Raw genomic sequence first — 22032 nt, forward strand, 5'->3', positions numbered from 1 at the left:
TGCCCCGGTACAGCGTGACCTCAAGTAACCCCTAAAGCACTGTTTGCTTCTAAGTGCTATTTTTACACGTATTTGTTTTTTTAATTCATATCTCAACTTGTACTTATTGGATTTTTGTCATTTTGGGCTTGTTTTGCTCAGAATATACTCTACTTTTCTAAACGTGTGGAGTATTTTTGTGGTATTTGTATCGTTCCTGTGTGTTGCACAAATACTTTACACCTTGTCTCTTTAGATAAGCCTGACTGCTCTGTGCCAATCTACCAGAGGGTGAGCACAGGTTATCTTTTAGTGTGTATCTAGCTTATCCTGACTAGAATGATGGTCCTGCTTGAACAAGGTGCATACCTCTGCCAACAAGAAACCCCATTTCTAACACTAGTGCTTTGAGTAGTCTGCTGTTACCTCTTATGGCACAACCAGCAAGCCACTAATTATCCAAGGTAAGTACTTGTGTAATGTAAGGGCTTCCTCAATTAAAAGCTGGCTCTTGCTTTCAAGGGTGCTTTGTGTGGAATTCCATATGTGGTCCTGAAGAGGCCTATTGATGATTCTCAGGATGAAGCCAGGTGCAAAGCCCAATAGCAAATTGGGGTAAACCAGAACATTGCCATATGGTGGTGGGGGGGGGGGGGGGTCCAGTTGCACAGCACTGACTTGATCTTTGGCACAGGCCCACAGTTGGCCCTAAAAGATGCCCCGGTCAAAAAACATTTGGTTATTTGCAGAACACCTTGGATGGAAAGAAATGTGACTCGCTGCCTCTGTGATATTCCCATCATGTCAACCCTTTGGCTTAGACCTGCAAGTGGCTTAGAAGTCCCCTCGTAGTACCTTGGTTGAAAATTCAACATGTGGCAAATAGTTCAAGGCTCTGGCTGTGCAATGCACCTCTGGTTAAAATCTGGTTCATGGCCGAGAAAGGTGACTAAATTGAAGTCTTGTTTTGGGTAACAGAGGGCACCTCTGGCAATAAACCAAAAACACTGGACTGCACTATAGCAAAACAAGGGGGGACACAATTCTGAAAAAGCACACAGCAGGAGTGCAAAAGCAGCACTGAGCAGAACTCTAGAAGGTAGCTGACCTGGTAATTTGAGGGTTTGAGCATGGGTAGGGAAAAATTGATCTTGGTTTTGCAGCCAGCTAAATTTAGGAAACTCATGATGAAGGTAGATTAGACATACCTGTATGGGCTGCCTATTTTGAATCTAAAGTAGTAGCCATTTAGAGACCAAGTGTATTCATTATAATTATTGAGCTCTTACTGTACAGTCCTAGGTCAGCCTTTGATTCCACCTCAACATATTCCTTTCTTGACGGTGAGAATAGTGTTAGTGTATGTGCATACATATGCTACTTGCATTGTGCACATTAAGCGCAGGACATTTTCAGAACTTTTTCAAATCATGAATCATGTACTAATATTTGAAGTATGTACTGCACAGGTTACTCTATCCTTGCCGCTCTATTGATACATCTACATATCCTTCCCAGTGACATTAGTTAGACTTTTTTAAAAGCAAATCATGTTTTCAGCATGTATTTTTAGAACTGACATTGTTAGCGGCATACGAGTGCACCGCTTAAATAATATTTGTGTTTTTGTTTCTCCTCAGGTGTATATGGTGATGTGCACCGTGTGAAGATCCTATTTAACAAAAAGGAGAATGCCCTAGTGCAGATGGCAGATGCAACACAAGCTCAGCTAGGTTAGTGTATTTTCCCAGTTACTAGGAGACGTGTTTTGTGTTGGCCACATTTCATACTTCCAGTAACAGAATGGTTGTTGGAGAGAGGGGGGGGAGGGTAGCCTTGTTTACACAGGAGAATCCATTTATCTGACGGTCCAATTCACCCAAGGTACTGTAACATTCATGCATCGATGTGTACTTTGTCCCGCAGTGATTCCTACCCTATTGCAATGAACCCCGACTGAAACTTTCTTTCCCATTACAAATGGAAAATGTCAATTAGTCACCATTATTTTCCTTATTACAGGACTTCCATGGCATCAGAAGCCATCTGTAATAATTATATATTGTAACTGGCTGATAATACGTTTTTGCAATTGAGTAATGACGTCACCCTCCCGACAATGGGTTTGAGGGCTCTACTTCTTCCCCTTCGTGACCTCGTCCATAGAAGTGAGTTCGGTCTCATCTCCCAGCAGCGACTGTACATCTCCCTCCTAAGCAACACCATTTCTTTTAGCTGCATGGCAATCTGTACCACCTCCTTCTGCTTTTTTGCCTTGGACGTTGGTAGGCGGCGCTTGCAAAGATGTGATGACCTCCCCTTATTTTGTGCTGCTGGTTGGATGCATTGTCACTTCCGCTGTTGGTGAACGTCTAGGCCATCTTTGTTCAGTCCCAAATCATTTGCCGTATGCCAGTTCCCACCTGCAACTCAGAACTTAGCAGAGATAAGGAAGCCCGTGGCACACATTCATTAAGAAGAAAAATGGTGGGTTCCAAGGTGCTTTGAATTCTGAGATTTGTAGCATAGTGTTTTAATTTTAGAAATTAACTCCAGGTCCCAGAATCAGAAAAATGAAACGGATCTGGATGTGTTGGTTAAATGCTAAGAGTTGGCAGTGAGCTGTTGGTTTTGGGGCTCTCCGTTTATTGTAAGGAATAACATACTCTCTGGATGTACATTAAAAAGGATATTGCAACCTCCAATCTGCTTGAGTTGCATGTCTCCTCGGTAACTTAAGCTATCCTTGTAATGTGCAGTTGGGAATAACATTATCCATATATTGTAGCTGGCACATTTACACTCTTCCCCACCCCCTCATTATAAAAATAACATATTATTTATTTTGTGAACAATGCGTCCAAATCGGCTGGTAGCTTCAGTCACTGATGAACTGGAGAGTTGTTCGTCTGAGATACTTGAATTACTTTTTCCTAGGCAGTCAGCACATTATCCAGAATGATGCCAGCCTTCTTCATGCATGACTGTATCTCATTTGCAAAAGAACTGCGTTAGTACCTACATTTAAACCTAGAATATTATCGATTGATCTGGATGAATCACTTGACAAAGAATGTGTCCACTATTTTAAGCCATAGATTTTTATTGACCATCAACACATCAAAGTATTTGTCATAAACTGCAGCCATGCTGTACACTGCACAGATGTCAGACCCGGTTCCTGTTGGAAAACCATGGTTTTGCCTTTAATTTTAAAATGTCATCTTGTTTTTCTTCCACCCATTCATCTTCCTATGTAATTTCTATTTTCCTTCTGTTGTCTAGCTATGAGCCACCTTAATGGGCAGCGCCTTCACGGTAGAGTGCTCCGTGTAACGCTATCGAAACATCAGACTGTCCAGCTGCCACGTGAGGGGCATGAAGACCAAGGGTTGACTAAGGACTACAGCAATAGTCCTCTTCATCGCTTTAAGAAGCCTGGCTCAAAGAACTTCCAGAACATTTTCCCGCCATCCTCAACTCTACATCTCTCCAACATTCCGTACGTGTGCTTTTTTTTTTCTTTTCACGTAACCGTTGCTCTAATTCTTAAGATAGCCAGATGTTTTCCATTCCTTTTTCCTCTCAGTATTAAAACCAAGCACTGGCATTTTGTTGTGTTTACAGCACTTTAAAATCTACTGGTGATTCTCGTCACTGGTTGGCAGTAGTCTGTTCTCATGAAACATTTTAATGACTTCTTAGAAAATTCAGCAAGTAGCCTGGTATTGGTCCCAGTCTTGCTAACTGACGAATGTGAATGTGTCTCAAATGGAAAGATTTGCTTTAGTATCTTAAATTTAAAGAGGCAGTATTGCTGGTTGAAGTTCGGCTGAACCACTTGTAGCACAATGTTCTCATTGGTAGTTCTTGGTTGCATGTGTGATATAACTGAAGTCTGTATTGTACATTATACAGGTATCAACTATTAATACATGTCATTAGTAACTGTAAAGTATGTAATTTAATTGGTATTCCTACATAAATATAATGTGCAGTGTGGTCCATTGCCTGCTATTAAGGACTTAGCATCCAGGTAACCGAAAGATTGGTTGGCTCATGGAAAAAAAAATATATATATATATTTTAAATCTTACTTCTTTGGTGCGTGGATGTTTAGATTGATGCTTCCATGTTAAAATTTATATTTAGATAACCATATCTTTCAAAGTTCAACTCCAAACTTTTCCGATGAAAAATATGGTCAAGACCTATTCATAAATGTCCCTGTTTTTGTTTTCCATCAGAGTAATTTGCTTATTATTTCTGATGCGATAAATCTGTTTATTTCGGGTTCAGGATCCAGAAAACATACAAAAGTAGAAAACACTGTGATAAAAGTTTCAGATACACTGAATCGTTAATCGAATAAAAGATTGGGGAAAACAATTATTGACATTTCAGAATACTGTGCAAAATAACAAGTTACAATAACGCATTATAGTGATTATAAAACAATTTCTTAAAGCTGAATTCATATTGTGCCAAATCTCACAAGATAGTAATAAAAAAGATTCTAAGATAAAATACATCGGGATATAATGCAGGGAAGTGAGCAAGTCCGCATATAACAGAGCAATACCTTTAGCAGGTAAAGCTAAACATGACCATGCAGTAGATGGATCCTTACTGTCCTAGATAACATCAGGGATATATGGCGGAGCGGAACCATGGTCACTTTCGAAGATCTCTAGAGAGAATATCAAATGGCCGACGGAGAATGGTTTCGCTACCTACAATTGAGACATGCCTTACGCTGCCATGTGCCAGAGGGGAAGTCGCTGCCCGACTGCTAGCCGCTGGAGGACTGACTGCTACTCGACCCCACGATTTATAAGGTTCTCCCTCGCATATCGGAAATTAATGAACAACCTCTAGTCCCCCTGGGCCTGCTGAGAGAAGCATGGGAATCAGACTTGGGGCTACTAGAGGACGATGACTGGTTGGAAGCTACTCCGAGCCCCAGGGAAGTTGCCATACGACCATGGTTCAGATTAATCCAACTTCAAGTCCTACACAGGTCATCTGCTCCCAGAACTCTCCAACACAGGTTGGGTAGTTGCGATTCAGACCAATGTGCCAGGGGATGCCTCGAGGTGGGCACTTTCTTTTATATCACCTGGGCATGTCCTAAAATTCAGCAATACTGGGCGGGAGTGGCCAGCGTAATGCAGAGGTGACGGGCCTGTCTATACAACTATTTTATTTTGTTTGAGGTTTTATATAGCGCTGGCTGGACCCAGGAGTATCAGAGCGCTTTACAAGGTGTTTCCATACAGGTACAGTGTGTATAAGCACAGACAATGGAATAATAAAAGAGCAAGTCCACATAGGATACATGGCATCTAGATAAGAGAGTAAAAATAATTGCTAGACACTATGATTAATACAAAATAGCGGTCACAGTTTGGCAGGAAGCCTCACTTAAATATACAAATGCAAGAGAACTGAGGGTCATGAGGAGGGGCGGTAAGGTGATCAGATAGAAGGAAAGAGAGTTGGCCAGGCGGGTGGTCACAAGTCATATGCGGAGCAGCTAGGCGGGGTGATGCAGAGGGGCGAGGCTACCAGTGATTAGAAACCCCAGTATTTATTAAGGAGAAGAAGTTTGAGTTCTTTTTTGAAGCTGGGGTAGGACTGGTTACAGTGGAGGTCTTTTGGGAGGGCATTCCAAATAAGTGGGGCATTGCCTGAAAAGGAGCATGACTGAGTGGAATTATTTTTCTCAAGGGGGGGGGGGGGATAAATAGGAGGGTGTTGGAGCTTCTCAGTGATCGCGTGCAGCCTGCTTTGGTCAGTTTGTTGGAGAGGTATGTCAGTGTGTTTTGGTGAAGGATTTTGTGTGTAATGCAGGCGGTTTTATATGTGGATCTACCTTCAATGGGGAGCCATTTAAGGGATTTAAGGTAGGGAGAGATGTGGTCAAATTGTTTGCAGTCCGTGATAAGCCTAGCCGCGAGGTTGAGCACAGATTTAAGAGGTGCCAGGTGGGTTTTGGGAATTCCGGTGAGGATGGCATTGCCGTAATCAATGCGCGATAGAGCATGCGATTGGACTGCCAGTTTAAAGTCTTCAATTGGGATGAAGGGCTTAATTTTCTTAAGGTTACGGAGGGTAAAGAGGGCTCCTTTGGCAGAGTTGATGTGTACGTTGAGAGTTAGGCGGTTGTCATGGGAGATGCCCAAGGATTTGACTGAGGTGGCTAGGGACAAGGAGCAGTTGAGGGCCTTAAGGTCTGTGATCCACTTTTGGATGGGGAGCTGGTTGTTTTTTGGGGAGAAAAGAATAATTTCAGTTTTTTTTGGGTTAAGTTTGAGATGGTTTGAGTGGAACCAGGCTTGAATTTTGATGAGGGTGTTGTTGAGGTGGAGGATGTCAGCATGGGTTTTTATCTTATGGTAGAGTTGTGTATCGTCAGCGTAGAGGTGATAGTTAATCCCTGCTTGTTTGAGAATGAGGGTGAGAGGTTCCATGAAGAGGTTAAAGAGAGAGGGAGATAGTATGGATCCTTGTGGAACTCCTAGAGGGATGGGGGAGGGGTTCGAAAGGCAATTGTGGATTTTATCATGCGGTGCTGCAGGTATGAGACAAACCAATTATGAGTCAAGCAATTAAGGCCGAATCGTTCTTTAAGGACTTTGAGAAGAACAGAGTGGTTAACGGTATCAAACGCTGCGGAGAGATCAAGGAGGATCAATAGGCTAGATTCGCCATTGTCGAGGGAGTGCTGAATGTCATCTATAATGTTAAGCATGGCGGTTTCGGTGCTGCAGCCTTTCCTGAAGCCTGATTGGAGGGGGTCAAGTAAGTTAAAAAGTTCAATGTGTCTGTCAAGCTGAAGGACACATTTTTCAAGGGCTTTCGAGAGGAGGGGCAAGTTGGAGATAGGACGGAGGTTGTTAAGGTCATTAGGGTCAGCCGTAGAGTTTTTAAGAATGGGGGTGATTTGTCCCAGTTGATGGGAGGTGGGGACACAGCCGGTGGCTAGGGAGGTGTTAATGATCGAGGTCCAGGCAGGTGTGATGATATGTTTGAGGTTTTGGACGAGTTTAGAAGGGAGGGGGTCTTTAGTGTGGGAGGAGGGTTTAAGTTTTGCAATGATGTCAAAGACATCTCTTTCAGTGACTGGCTGGAAATTATGCCAAGCGGTGTTATTTTCAGGGCGAGTGTTGGGGGGATTAGAATCTTGGAGGGTGGAGGGAAAGGAGGGGGGAGTGAGATCAGTATTATGGAGGGTCGTGGAGGGGGTGGGGGGAGTGGGCGGGAAGCAGGTGCCGTAGGGGGGATGTGTAGGATGGAGGTAGGGGTCAGAGTCGGCAGGAAGGATTGCTCTATTTTCACAATTTTTTCAGAGAAAAAGAGGGCTATTTCTTCGCATCTGGTCGTTGAGGCCATAAGTACAGGTGGAGCGGCTGAGGTTTGATTGCGAACAATGTTGAACAGTTCTCTGGGTCTGTTTTTGGCTTGGTCAAGTTGTGTTCTGAAAAAGGATGCTTTTTGTTTAAAGATGTGTTTTTTGTAAGAGGATCTTGCAAGTCTGAGGCGAGCTAGGTGCAAGGGGGAAGGGTGCAGTCTCCATGTTCTTTCCGTCTGTCTCAGTGAGCGTCTTTCATTGTTAAGTTCCGTATTAAACCATGATTTGGAAGGAACGGTTCTTTGGTTTTTGAGCTTAAGCTGGGCCAGGAGGTCTAGGGTTTCGATAACTGCTTTGTTGTAGTGTTCTGTAAGCTCATTTGCGTTAAGTGAGGGCGGGATGGCGAGAAGTTGGGCATGGAGTTTGGATTCCAATACATCCGGGGGGATATTATTCAAATTTCTGGTCAGTTTCGAGGGTTTAGTGGTTTTCGTGGGCGGGGGAGTGGCAGAGACCGCTATAGAGAACAGTATGAGATGGTGGTCGGACCAGTCGATGGGAACAATGTTGGATAGGAGGGCTAGATCTTTACTAGTAATTATGGCATCTAGGATAGCTCCTTTGGAATGGGTCGGGGAGTGACAGAGTTGCTCTAGGTCATTGATCTCGAGAAGGTTGGAAAGGGACTAGACGCAAGCTGCCTTTTGCTAGGAGTCAAGGGGTAGGTCAGGTGGCCCACGCATACCAAAATGTGCCTTTATAGGGGGCTCAGGACCCACTGAGACTTACCAACTGGAAACAGGACCTGGACTGGTAGCTACAGGCAGGAAGAGTCGTATATAAAAGTATAGGCCAAAATTGCTCTATTAATTCATTACCATACCTTACCACCCAGTCCGCAATTACATCACAGCTCATCAGATCGGCATGGGGAGGCAAACAACCCCAAATAAGCTGGCAGACACTGACACTCCCATTTTCACGGGGAGGATTTGAGGCACCTGCTATTGTACTATATTTTCTATGTGCTCAAGCTCCCCAGCAATACACTGGCTCCATCTTCTGCCATTCATGCCTTACTTAGCTATCCAACAAGGATATATGGCACTGCTACCATCGGCTGCCTATCTTGGGGCAAGTATTCCAGAGGGGGGTACCGTCCACTCGACCGTATCATGCACGAATCTGGCATAGAAGTGACTAAGAAAGTGGGGAGTACCTTACTGTATTCTCTGCTGATCCCTCTCCCATACTTACACTGGGCACCGGTCACCCAAGAAACCACCTGCAGGAATAATCTTAAAGGGCGTAGCCTGCATACTATGGGCGACCTATATCAGGAGGGCATATTCAAAGACAGACAAACACTCTTGGGGGAGGAAAGCGTCACTCCATTAGAAACCTTCCTCTATATCAGACTTAGGCATGAGATAAAAGCATACAATTCTGCGTTCCCTCATGAGTCATCGAGATGTGACACACTCCACACTTTTTACCAGATGACCGGGGCAACACATGGAGTGTCCAGATTATATCTTACAGCTTCCCTGGAGAACACATGTAGTATCCATATTATATCATACAGCTTCCCTGGAACGCCTGGCCACATGGGCGCTCCAGAGAAGCTGCAAGACTAAAGAGATGAAGAAGCGTCAGCAGCCCAAGACTAATCCATCTCCAGACACAGTTCTGACTCCAAACAAGATTCAGAAATGGTGGAATCCTTTCAAGATCGTCAGATTACGAGTACCTCAGCCCCTGATCCGAAAATGTAAAAATCTCTTACCGCTGATGAAACTGCTCAAGGGCCGCCACTAAATAAAGGCCATGGCACGTACCCCAAAAATACCTATAGAAGCCCGCCCTCTGGCTTGGCACCAAAAGATCGGCTTTCAGCAGGAGCCTCCACCAAATCAGACTCTAAATCTAAAACAGAAGTCTTCGGACCGAAACAAAAACTATTGATCTGGAAACAAGTGGGTTAGGCACTGAAATCGAAAACCATTCCTGGACCGAAATGTTTTACTTTCGAACCAATACTTTTGCCGTCTGATCGAAATCACCTACTCACCCAGTTCTTGAGGCAATGTCCGAAAAACTCTATCCAAAACAAATAACTTTGCAAAAACAGCCTGTTACAAAGATTATTGATCAGCCAGCAAAGCCTCACGTTTCCAAAAAGCCTTTGTCTTTTTAAGAAGCTCTGGACACTTCACAACCCCTCTTAAAAAACAAAAAGGGTTCTTAGTCATGCTTATGACCTTTTTAAAGACTCTGTTAAAGCTCGCATTATCACACCTAGAATAGACAGCAGGTACAAGGCTGCACCTTCAGACCCTATATACATTAAGGGTCAATAAACAGGCTCTTTAGCGGTAGCAAATGCTAGAGCAAATTCACAAACCACTGGGGATGCCCCTCCACCAGACAAGGAGACAAAATTAATGGAATCCTCTGGCAAAAAAAAAACCAATGGAGGTTAGCTAATAGCCATCCTCTATTAGCTCGCTACGTTAGAGCACACTGGGATGAGATGGAGGGGCTCCTCCAAATTCTCCCACAAGAATTTAAAGAGGACAAGAATTACTTAAGGAAGGAAAACTAATTTCAAGCAATTCCATTAAATACGCCCTTGTTGCAGCTGACACTACAGCTAGAAGTATCAATACCAGCATTTTACTTTGTAGACATGCTTGGCTTGGGGCTTCTGGTTTTTAAGCAGAAGTCCAACAGGCTGTCCTAAATTACCTTTTGATTAGGAACACCTCTGTGGGCCTCAAGTTGAACAAATAAAAAAAATCTTATTTTTCTAAAATGCTTAGAAGTGGGTCCCTGTCTTCCAGTAGTGATTCATTGGGGATCCTCGAAAGTCCAAAGGTGCAGATCCGCTGCTCTAGACCGTACTGGTTCTGTGCACTTCCCCTTTTTTCTCCTTTACACTGTCTCCGTTTCCTGCCAGGCGGGATAGAGTGAAAATGTGCCTAGCACCGTAAAGGTAAGTTTCATTTCTATTAAGGACACGGAGGCGAGGATTATGCTAAGTCTTTCTTCGCTTTATTACATAACAAATTTCCTAGCAGCCCGAAAGACAAAACTTTAAGTAAAAACATCAACTCCCATGAACCAAAGAGAGATCCACAACATCATAGTCCTTCCATAGTGTCCATGAAAACCCATATAGCCCCTTCACACTGTTAGTGCCTCCTCTTTCTTCGAGAGAGTTATGCCAACAGCACAATCACTGGTCCTGCTTTGAACCATCGTTCCCTAGAAGAAATAGACAGCGTAAGGGGTCCAACTGTAAACTGTGTGAGCACAAAGATGCCAACATTCCGTCATCAAAACTGATTGGTCCGAGACCTCTATATTTTGTGAGACCTGAATAAATCAGTAACCTTTATAATTCAACAATTTCAAAAGCTTGTCACAGGGGATCAGCTCTATTCAATATATGTATCTTTTTACGAAAAACAACAAAAACATTTTGAAAAAGCAACAGCAAAAAAACAGTATCCAACCAGGAACCATTTTTCTACTGGTCAACAAATTAATCATGTTTTGGAACTTTTTCGAAGTTAATATCAATGGTTGCCCCAATTAGAGCGTGCAAATAGAAAAAGAGTTGTGAAAAAATGTGTGAGAGATTAAGAAAGAAAGGTATTCATAGAAAATATTTGTGACATAAAATATTCAAAACGATTTGTACATCACAGTCCGGAAAATCAATTAACCGTGCTGTTCAACCTGGCCAAAGCCAAGCAAATTAAGTCAAACTTTTTCTAAATGTTCAAGACACATCAATGTCAATTTGGTGTTTGCACATCAATATTAGAAAGAACACATTGGTCCAGGTTTTAACTAAAAATGTCGACGTTTCGACTCGTCTTTTCGGTCTGTCGGTCATTTAAGCCTGGGCCATGCGAGTCTTCTTCAGGACAAAACTGAAGGGGCAACCCGGGATCATAGATGACCCTACAACGAAAAACATTTAAATCTATAAGCTGTTGCCAGGACATATATAAAAGTAATACCCTAATCTATCTAAGTTGCTTACCCTCGCAGGAAATGAAGTGGTGCTTGTTCCCACGTTCAAAAGGATTAGTTCAATCCTATAACAATAAGATATAAAATATATCACACAATAGGGAAAACTTAATCCCAATGTGAGAGTCCTTAATGATAGTGGGACTACAATATCAATATTTACCTAAAAACACTTGCAAAGAGAAATGAATCCCTCCATGGAAAAGCGAACACAGTCCACGTCACAGAATTCAAGCTGTAAAGAATAACAAATAGCTCTAAGTCCCTTCATCACCCCACATGGGTTGTAATAGGGAAGAGGTATTAAATTGCCCAATTGTACCTTCTAGTACTCCGTGTATCGTGTATGCTTAATCCTTAGGCATATGACGTTGGTTCAATTACGGAGTCCTAAAGAATGTGGCCCAATTCAATATGTGGGTGCCACTGTCGGATGCAGAGCCCTGCAAAAATAATGGAGCCATAGTTATATACTTCATATAAGCTGATACCACACCGAACAGCGTAGTGAGGAGATCGACTGTACCGGTCTTCTTCTCCTTATGTCTTCACCCATTGTATTAAAAAACAAAGTCGGGACTCTGCGATTCAACAGCCAGTATCTGTAAGTAAGTAATAACCGAGCAGCATTAGAGACAATGCGCTGGTATTGGATCTTAACTCTACTCAGCCAGCATACAGGTTATTATTCATGCTTACCGGATATCTTTTTTGCCCATGTATCCATGTATAGTTCCAACAAAATTATTCCAGAAACGAAGTCACGGCAGTGTGTTTAAAGACAGCATCTGTAAGTAAATAATTACCCAACCGGCATTAGAGGCAATACACTAATGTTCCGGCTTAACTTTACTATACCGATTCAGAAAAGGGGGTGGTGATGGACAGAGTATCTGAATTAAGCAGAACACTCCTACCCAGTCAAAAGATCAGTGTTCTGCTTAATTCAGATACTCTGTCCATCACCACCCCCTTTGGAATCGTTTTGGCCACCACAAGTGTGGAAGGGTATGCTCAGATGTGAGTCCCTTGCTCACTGCACCATCAGGATTCAAGCAAGCCGGGCCGAAGACGGCTGTAATGCCAGAAACCGGTCCCCGGAAGCTTGTTTCCTTTCCAGTAAAGAATTGGCTTGGTAGTTTGGTCTGCCCTGTTCCCATGATGCACTGGGCCAGGGTCAGACTAATTTGCATGTAGCCAGGTTCTGAACTGGGATGGTGCAGTGAGCTAAAAAACGGTGATGGATCAAGCCCTGATCTTTTGACTGGGTAGGAGTGTTCTGCTTAATTCAGATACTCTGTCCATCACCACCCCCTTTTGAATCGTTTTGGCCACCACAAGTGTGGAAGGGTATGCTCAGATGTGAGTCCTTTGCTCACTGCACCATCAGGATTCAAGCAAGGCGGACCGAAGACGGCTGTAATGCCAGAAACCGGTCCCCGGAAGCTTGTTTCCTTTCCAGTAAAGAATTGGCTTGGTAGTTTGGTCTGCCCTGTTCCCATGATGCACTGGGCCAGGGTCAGACTAATATGCATGTAGCCAGGTTCTGAACTGGGATGGTGCAGTGAGCTAAAAAATGGTGATGGATCAAGCCCTGATCTTTTGACTGGGTAGGAGTGTTCTGCTTAATTCAGATACTCTGTCCATCACCCCACCCCCTTTTGAATCGTTTTGGCCACCACAAGTGTGGAAGGGTATGCCCAGATGTGAGTCCCTTGCTCACTGCACCATCAGGATTCAAGCAAGCCGGGCCGAAGACGGCTGTAATGCCAGAAACCGGTCCCCGGAAGCTTGTTTCCTTTCCAGTAAAGAATTGGCTTGGTAGTTTGGTCTGCCCTGTTCCCATGATGCACTGGGCCAGGGTCAGACTAATTTGCATGTAGCCAGGTTCTGAACTGGGATGGTGCAGTGAGCAAAAAAACGGTGATGGATCAAGCCCTGATCTTTTGACTGGGTAGGAGTGTTCTGCTTAATTCAGATACTCTGTCCATCACCACCCCCTTTTGAATCGTTTTGGCCACCACAAGTGTGGAAGGGTATGCTCAGATGTGAGTCCCTTGCTCACTGCACCATCAGGATTCAAGCAAGCCGGGCCGAAGACGGCTATAATGGCAGAAACCGGTCCCCGGAAGCTTGTTTCCTTTCTAGTAAAGAATTGGCTTGGTAGTTTGGTCTGCCCTGTTCCCATGATGCACTGGGCCAGGGTCAGACTAATTTGCATGTAGCCAGGTTCTGAACTGGGATGGTGCAGTGAGCTAAAAAACGGTGATGGATCAAGCCCTGATCTTTTGACTGGGTAGGAGTGTTCTGCTTAATTCAGATTCTCTGTCCATCACCACCCCCTTTTGAATAACTTTACTATACCAGCACGAAATTATCAATCGCGCTTACCGGGTATCGCAGTAGTCTCCCCCAACGTGTCCACGTTGTCTCACAGTATGTCAGAGCAACGCCCGGCCGCCGTGCACGTTACCCTTGAACGTTGCGGTGAGAGTGGTAAACACCAAAAAAGGACTAGTGCTCCTAGCACCCAGGAATGGAGGGCGAATGCGGTTATTTAATTGGTACACTTTTGGGAACCCGTTCTTAAAAACATTGGGGAAATAAAGCGGGCACCTTGCCATTATAATTCTGAATATTTAAAGCCTATTTACAACCACGATGGTTAAAAAGACTGTCCGCCATCCTGAATAGGGATCATATAGTTTGGCCCTGCGCCATCTTGGAACAGGACCGTGTGAATAACCACGTGTAATACGTTGTTGTTTTTGACCCAAATCGATCAACTCAATCTTAATTATTCTTTAATCTGTGGACAATATATTAACGAAGAGATTCTATCAATGTGTGGTGATTTAATTTTTATATTTATTTTAGTGGGTGGTGAAAAAAATAATAATAATAAACTCTCTCTTAGGGTGGTAAAGATGAGAGCACAATGTGCTTTTTAAAATAACCCTCACACACTAAAAAAATCCAGTAGTGTCATGCTTCATCATTGGGGTCTTCCCGCCCCTCTACGGGGCGGGGCGTGCTGCGACCTGACTAACTACGCGGGAGCACTAGTATAGTGACAAGGCTATGTGACAGTGCAAAGTGAGTGGTGTCAGTGAAGTGTAGGGACCTAGTAATGTGTGGGAATTAAAAAAGCTTATAATCCTCTTGCTAGTGGAAAAAAACAATTTATTCACTTCCCTAGCTGGGGACGTTAAGAAGGGGGTTTTGAGGTAGAGCAATTAGCTACAACCTGGTCTACATGTTTCGTAGGCAGTCCCCTACTGCCTACTCATCAGGACCTTCTAATGGCCCCTACTAGAATAAAGCTCAGTTGCTAAGTATGATAAGCCTATTGTCCTAAAAACTAGCAGAAAAATCCACTGTTAGTTTTAGCTTCAGGGCATGAGCTGGCCCCTGGGAAGCAAAAATTTCAAAAAAGATGACCTGATTATGGTCTCTGTAAAGTAAAAAGGAAAAAAGGGAGAGAAAAGCACAAATTTTTACAATTGTGGCTGTAATTTGTCTTTAGGCACACATTATTATTGGCGCCACAAGTCCCACTTGTTGTTTTCATTTGCCCGTTCTATAAAGAATATACTTAAAACTTTATGGACAGAGTGATGGTTCAATCTGCCATCCCCTGAATGTTCGTTTTATGCCCGAACATAGTGTTGCCCCATGTGATTTAGGGCTGGTTTCATCTCAACACACACACACTCATAACTCGATGCACACAACGGCACCCCACAGGGTTAAAAACGAGGAACCCGACTCTTATAATGCCAGTAATGGTCTTAGAATGAATCATTAAAATCCCCAAAAGGCACACTTAAGTAATTGGATAGTTAACGATACATACTGCTGTGGCGCATGTGGTATGCCCCATGAGCTGACAATCGGTAGGTATTCACCGCGGCGCTCTGAAAAAAGAGAGAAACCACGCCCTTAGCGTCGCAAAAACACACACATCAAACATATCAGCCCTTGTCTCAAGAGCCAAGTGTTTAGAGACTTTTGGCAAAGTCTTAATACTCACATTGTCCGCATAATCATATTGCCTTACTTCTACCCGTATTGCCGCTCTGAAGAATGATCGCGTCTGGGGAAGTGTGATCATATAAGCTCCACTGAGCGCCGGTGTCGCATTATAGGTCTGCTTTGCAAGACTAGCGCGCTGACCTAAAATGGCCGCGTGGGATGGAACAAGGATGTGCTTTTACGGAAGGCTGTCTTCCGTGTCTACTAAATTGTCAGAAGCTATCAGCCCAAATATTGCAAAAAAACGTAATTGAAAAAAACGTAATCCCATCATATAAGCTCATCAGTTCTCAGTGTTAATTATTTTAAACGGACAATTTTGTTGATTCTGTTTGTAAAATCACACTGGAACTCCTTGAGATGAAAAAAACGGGCTGTTGTGAAGTCCGGGGTGGCCCCTTATGATGGTTAGGGGGGGGCTTAGGCCCAGATTGTGTTACAGGTTCGCAGAAGGAATCTGCCAGTATATAAAGTATCAAGACTGTTAGTTGCTGTCAGGCATGTGCCCAGATTATATTACAAGATCGTAGTGAGAGATCTATCAGTGTAGTAAAAATTATGGGGACTGTCCATGGCGGATATTCACCAGGGGCTGGGTAATTCTACAAATATATTTACGGGATACATTTATTAAAGATGTTTTAGGCTTAGCGAACTTTGCTCTTTCAGGTGAAGGGACTAGCAGGAGTCCTGCAAAATGCAAAATGTTCATTTCGCTATATAATTGCATTGACGATGGTATGGTTGAATGGCAGATTTATTTCAATCTCTGGGCTCTTGAGGGGGGCAGAGTTTGTGTGAATAGCCCATGGGCGAAGGGGTGCCTATCAATGGGGAGTGGGTATATGTCATCTATAACTGACCCCATGGAATTTCATCGTTCAACCCATGTTTGTTGGACTGGACACGAAAAACCCATCTTTGTTCTTTCTCCAGTAGATGTTTTTCGTTATCAATCTGTTCAATTACTGTCCAGACTATGTCCTCAGGTTTATGCCCACTTTCCAGGAAGTGGTTTGTTAGTTTTGTGCTTGACTTCTTACATTTGATTGTACTTTTGTGCTCGCCTATTCTTAACTTTACCGCCCTGCTCGTCATGCCAATATACTCGAGATTACAGGGACAGGTAATTAGATAGACGACATTGGAACTGTTACAGTTGCTGAAGCCTCTCTGTTCCCATGTGGTCCCATTGTTGAAGGTTAGTTTCTTGCTCTTTTTGGTGAGGCAGCATACCTTGCATCCGCCACACGGGTAGTGTCCTTGTACAAAATTTGAGTTGCCTTGGGTGTTGGCCTTGTTTTCCTTTGGTCTGGTGTGTACCAGTATATCTCTGACACTCTGTGCTCTTTTGTGTGAAAACATAGGTTTCGGAATTTCAAGACCTCCGCTGTTAAGAATCTTCCAATTCTTATTAATGATCTTGGTTACTTAATCTGAGTTGGTATTATATGTGGTGACACATATAGGTCTCTGTACTTCCACTTTTTTCACTTTTTCTTCCAGGAGGCTCTCTCTGCAGTTGTTCCTTGCTCTTTTGTACGCTTGATCGATGATTCTTATGGGGTAATTCCTCATTTGTAGCTTCTTCCGTAGATCATTGGACTGTGATTTGAAATTGGCAACTTCTGTGCAGTTCCTGCGGAGTCGCAGAAACTGGCCGTAGGGTAGATTGTCCCTCAAATGTCTCGGATGAAAGCTTTGGTACATCAAAAGACAGTTCTTTGAGGTGCTCTTAAAATGTGTTGTTGTCATCAATCTGCCATTTTTGGGAAAAATGTTCAGGTCAAGATATACCAGATTCGTTTTTGTGGTAACACTGGTGAATTTTAGGAACTCGTCTTGGTAGTTGAGCCACGTGAGGAACTGCTGAGCGGTCTTGTCATCTCCATCCCAGATGATAAGGATATCATCGATGTAACTCTTCCAGGTCAAGATCTTTTGCCGGAATGGATTGCTGGTACTCAGTATCCTTGTTTCCTCAAGATGGTGAACATAGAGACCAGCTATGCTTGGAGCAAATGTGCTTCCCATGCTGGTACCATGTTTTTGGAGGTATAGGATGCCATTATGTTCAAAAAAGTTCTCTAAGTGCCAACGAGCAGCACTCCATCACCACATTCCGTGGGGTTTGGTACTCCCAATCGTCTGCGAAGAGGACGTCTTCGATTATTGCCAGAGTTTCATTGTGGGGCAGACTTGTATACAGACTTTCCACATCACAGCTGATTAACAGCTGTGTATTTGGATCGAATGACACCTCCTCGAGTAGATTTAACACATCCTTGGTGTCTCTAAGGTAAGTTGATGTCCTTTGTATCATGGGTCTTAGAAATGCGTCTGCAAATCTAGAGACTGGTTCGAGGACTGACCCAATCCCCGATACGATGGGTCTACCCGGTGGATTCTCAAGGTCCTTGTGAATCTTAGGTAGAATATATAAGTAAGGGGTTCTAGGGTTCTTCTGACACAGAAACTCCCCTTCTTTGTTTGTGATCCAATTATGGGACAGTGCCTCTTCTACCATTGTTTTGATTTTGATTGTTATTTTTTCAGTTGGGTTTGTCAATAGGATTTCATAGTTCCTTTTGTCTTGTAGTAACCTCGTGCACTCCTGATCATATTGTTCTCTGTTCATTAGCACAGTTGCACCCCCCTTGTCCGCTGGTTTTATGACCACTTGTTTGTTGTTACTTAATTCACGAAGCGCTTGTCGTTCTTCATTGGAAACATTTTGGAAGACTCGTTTCTGCATTGGATCAAGGGCTTCTAGATCTTTCATGACCGCCTTTTCGAAGGTCAAGAGTTCAATAGGGAGAGTGTTGTTCAAGGGAGTGAAGGTGGATCGTGGCTTGAGTCCTGTGTCTCCTTGTTCTTGGATGTCCTTCTTGTCCTTAAAAAGACCTGTAACTTCAGTCTCCTTATGAATTCCTGAATTTCCTTACAGAGGTGGAATTTATCCATGTTGGCAGTAGGGACATATCCTAAGCCTTTTTCTAGTACTCTTTTCTGCGCCTCAGATAGTTCACTGCCAGTGAGGTTTACAACTAGGCTCATTTCTGGTTCTTCGATGCCCCTGTCATGCTCCTGGTTGACACTCTCGGAGTTCCTTCTTCTTCGTTGCTCCAGTGTACAGAGTTGCCTCTCCGGTTCCTTCCCTTGTTCTGTCCTCGGCGTGCCCCTAAAAAAGGAGCCGAGTTGTCAAAATATCCATTGTTGCCACTTGAATTGGAGCTGTTAGATCCAGCGTCTGATGCCAACATGGATAAATTCCACCTCTGTAAGGAAATTCAGGAATTCATAAGGAGACTGAAGTTACAGGTCTTCTTTAAGGACAAGAAGGACATCCAAGAACAAGGAAACACAGGACTCAAGCCACGATCCACCTTCACTCCCTTGAACAACACTCTCCCTATTGAACTCTTGACCTTCGAAAAGGCGGTCATGAAAGATCTCGAAGCCCTTGATCCAATGCAGAAACGAGTCTTCCAAAATGTTTCCAATGAAGAACGACAAGCGCTTCGTGAATTAAGTAACAACAAACAAGTGGTCATAAAACCAGCGGACAAGGGGGGTGCAACTGTGCTAATGAACAGAGAACAATATGATCAGGAGTGCACGAGGTTACTACAAGACAAAAGGAACTATGAAATCCTATTGACAAACCCAACTGAAAAAATAACAATCAAAATCAAAACAATGGTAGAAGAGGCACTGTCCCATAATTGGATCACAAACAAAGAAGGGGAGTTTCTGTGTCAGAAGAACCCTAGAACCCCTTACTTATATATTCTACCTAAGATTCACAAGGACCTTGAGAATCCACCGGGTAGACCCATCGTATCGGGGATTGGGTCAGTCCTCGAACCAGTCTCTAGATTTGCAGACGCATTTCTAAGACCCATGATACAAAGGACATCAACTTACCTTAGAGACACCAAGGATGTGTTAAATCTACTCGAGGAGGTGTCATTCGATCCAAATACACAGCTGTTAATCAGCTGTGATGTGGAAAGTCTGTATACAAGTCTGCCCCACAATGAAACTCTGGCAATAATCGAAGACGTCCTCTTCGCAGACGATTGGGAGTACCCAACCCCACGGAATGTGGTGATGGAGTGCTGCTCGTTGGCACTTAGAGAACTTTTTTGAACATAATGGCATCCTATACCTCCAAAAACATGGTACCAGCATGGGAAGCACATTTGCTCCAAGCATAGCTGGTCTCTATGTTCACCATCTTGAGGAAACAAGGATACTGAGTACCAGCAATCCATTCCGGCAAAAGATCTTGACCTGGAAGAGTTACATCGATGATATCCTTATCATCTGGGATGGAGATGACAAGACCGCTCAGCAGTTCCTCACGTGGCTCAACTACCAAGACGAGTTCCTAAAATTCACCAGTGTTACCACAAAAACGAATCTGGTATATCTTGACCTGAACATTTTTCCCAAAAATGGCAGATTGATGACAACAACACATTTTAAGAGCACCTCAAAGAACTGTCTTTTGATGTACCAAAGCTTTCATCCGAGACATTTGAGGGACAATCTACCCTACGGCCAGTTTCTGCGACTCCGCAGGAACTGCACAGAAGTTGCCAATTTCAAATCACAGTCCAATGATCTACGGAAGAAGCTACAAATGAGGAATTACCCCATAAGAATCATCGATCAAGCGTACAAAAGAGCAAGGAACAACTGCAGAGAGAGCCTCCTGGAAGAAAAAGTGAAAAAAGTGGAAGTACAGAGACCTATATGTGTCACCACATATAATACCAACTCAGATCAAGTAACCAAGATCATTAATAAGAATTGGAAGATTCTTAACAGCGGAGGTCTTGAAATTCCGAAACCTATGTTTTCACACAAAAGAGCACAGAGTGTCAGAGATATACTGGTACACACCAGACCAAAGGAAAACAAGGCCAACACCCAAGGCAACTCAAATTTTGTACAAGGACACTACCCGTGTGGCGGATGCAAGGTATGCTGCCTCACCAAAAAGAGCAAGAAACTAACCTTCAACAATGGGACCACATGGGAACAGAGAGGCTTCAGCAACTGTAACAGTTCCAATGTCGTCTATCTAATTACCTGTCCCTGTAATCTCGAGTATATTGGCATGACGAGCAGGGCGGTAAAGTTAAGAATAGGCGAGCACAAAAGTACAATCAAATGTAAGAAGTCAAGCACAAAACTAACAAACCACTTCCTGGAAAGTGGGCATAAACCTGAGGACATAGTCTGGACAGTAATTGAACAGATTGATAACGAAAAACATCTACTGGAGAAAGAACAAAGATGGGTTTTTCGTGTCCAGTCCAACAAACATGGGTTGAACGATGAAATTCCGTGGGGTCAGTTATAGATGACATATACCCACTCCCCATTGATAGGCACCCCTTCGCCCATCGGCTATTCACACAAACTCTGCCCCCCTCAAGAGCCCAGAGATTGAAATAAATCTGCCATTCAACCATACCATCGTCAATGCAATTATATAGCGAAATGAACATTTTGCATTTTGCAGGACTCCTGCTAGTCCCTTCAACTGAAAGAGCAAAGTTCGCTAAGCCTAAAACATCTTTAATAAATGTATCCCGTAAATATATTTGTAGAATTACCCAGCCCCTGGTGAATATCCGCCATGGACAGTCCCCATAATTTTTACTACACTGATAGATCTCTCACTACGATCTTGTAATATAATCTGGGCACATGCCTGACAGCAACTAACAGTCTTGATACTTTATATACTGGCAGATTCCTTCTGCGAACCTGTAACACAATCTGGGCCTAAGCCCCCCCCCCTAACCATCATGAGGGGCCACCCCGGACTTCACAACAGCCCGTTTTTTTCATCTCAAGGAGTTCCAGTGTGATTTAACAAACAGAATCAACAAAATTGTCCGTTTAAAATAATTAACACTGAGAACTGATGAGCTTATATGATGGGATTACGTTTTTTTCAATTACGTTTTTTTGCAATATTTGGGCTGATAGCTTCTGACAATTTAGTAGACACGGAAGACAGCCTTCCGTAAAAGCACATCCTTGTTCCATCCCAGGCGGCCATTTTAGGTCAGCGCGCTAGTCTTGCAAAGCAGACCTATAATGCGACACCGGCGCTCAGTGGAGCTTATATGATCACACTTCCCCAGACGCGATCATTCTTCAGAGCGGCAATACGGGTAGAAGTAAGGCAATATGATTATGCGGACAATGTGAGTATTAAGACTTTGCCAAAAGTCTCTAAACACTTGGCTCTTGAGACAAGGGCTGATATGTTTGTTGTGTGTGTTTTTGCGACGCTAAGGGCGTGGTTTCTCTCTTTTTTCAGAGCGCCGCGGTGAATACCTACCGATTGTCAGCTCATGGGGCATACCACATGCGCCACAGCAGTATGTATCGTTAACTATCCAATTACTTAAGTGTGCCTTTTGGGGATTTTAATGATTAATTCTAAGACCATTACTGGCATTATAAGAGTCGGGTTCCTCGTTTTTAACCCTGTGGGGTGCCGTTGTGTGCATCGAGTTATGAGTGTGTGTGTGTTGAGATGAAACCAGCCCTAAATCACATGGGGCAACACTATGTTCGGGCATAAAACGAAC

At 43.5% G+C, this 22032-nt stretch overlaps 1 protein-coding gene across 1 annotated transcript in view; it reads left to right on the forward strand.

Moving 5' to 3' along the window:
- The window catches only part of PTBP3 (polypyrimidine tract binding protein 3), a 634697-nt gene that overhangs the window by 568741 nt on the left and 43924 nt on the right, over positions 1–22032 (forward strand). The window contains exons 11-12 of the mRNA XM_078676642.1: positions 1620–1712; positions 3265–3481. Of these exons, the coding sequence (XP_078532768.1) occupies positions 1620–1712; positions 3265–3481 (310 nt within the window). The remainder of the gene's footprint in view (positions 1–1619; positions 1713–3264; positions 3482–22032) is intronic.

This window comes from Lissotriton helveticus, chromosome 2_1 (assembly GCF_964261635.1).
Source record: "Lissotriton helveticus chromosome 2_1, aLisHel1.1, whole genome shotgun sequence".
NCBI classification, from domain to species: domain Eukaryota; kingdom Metazoa; phylum Chordata; class Amphibia; order Caudata; family Salamandridae; genus Lissotriton; species Lissotriton helveticus.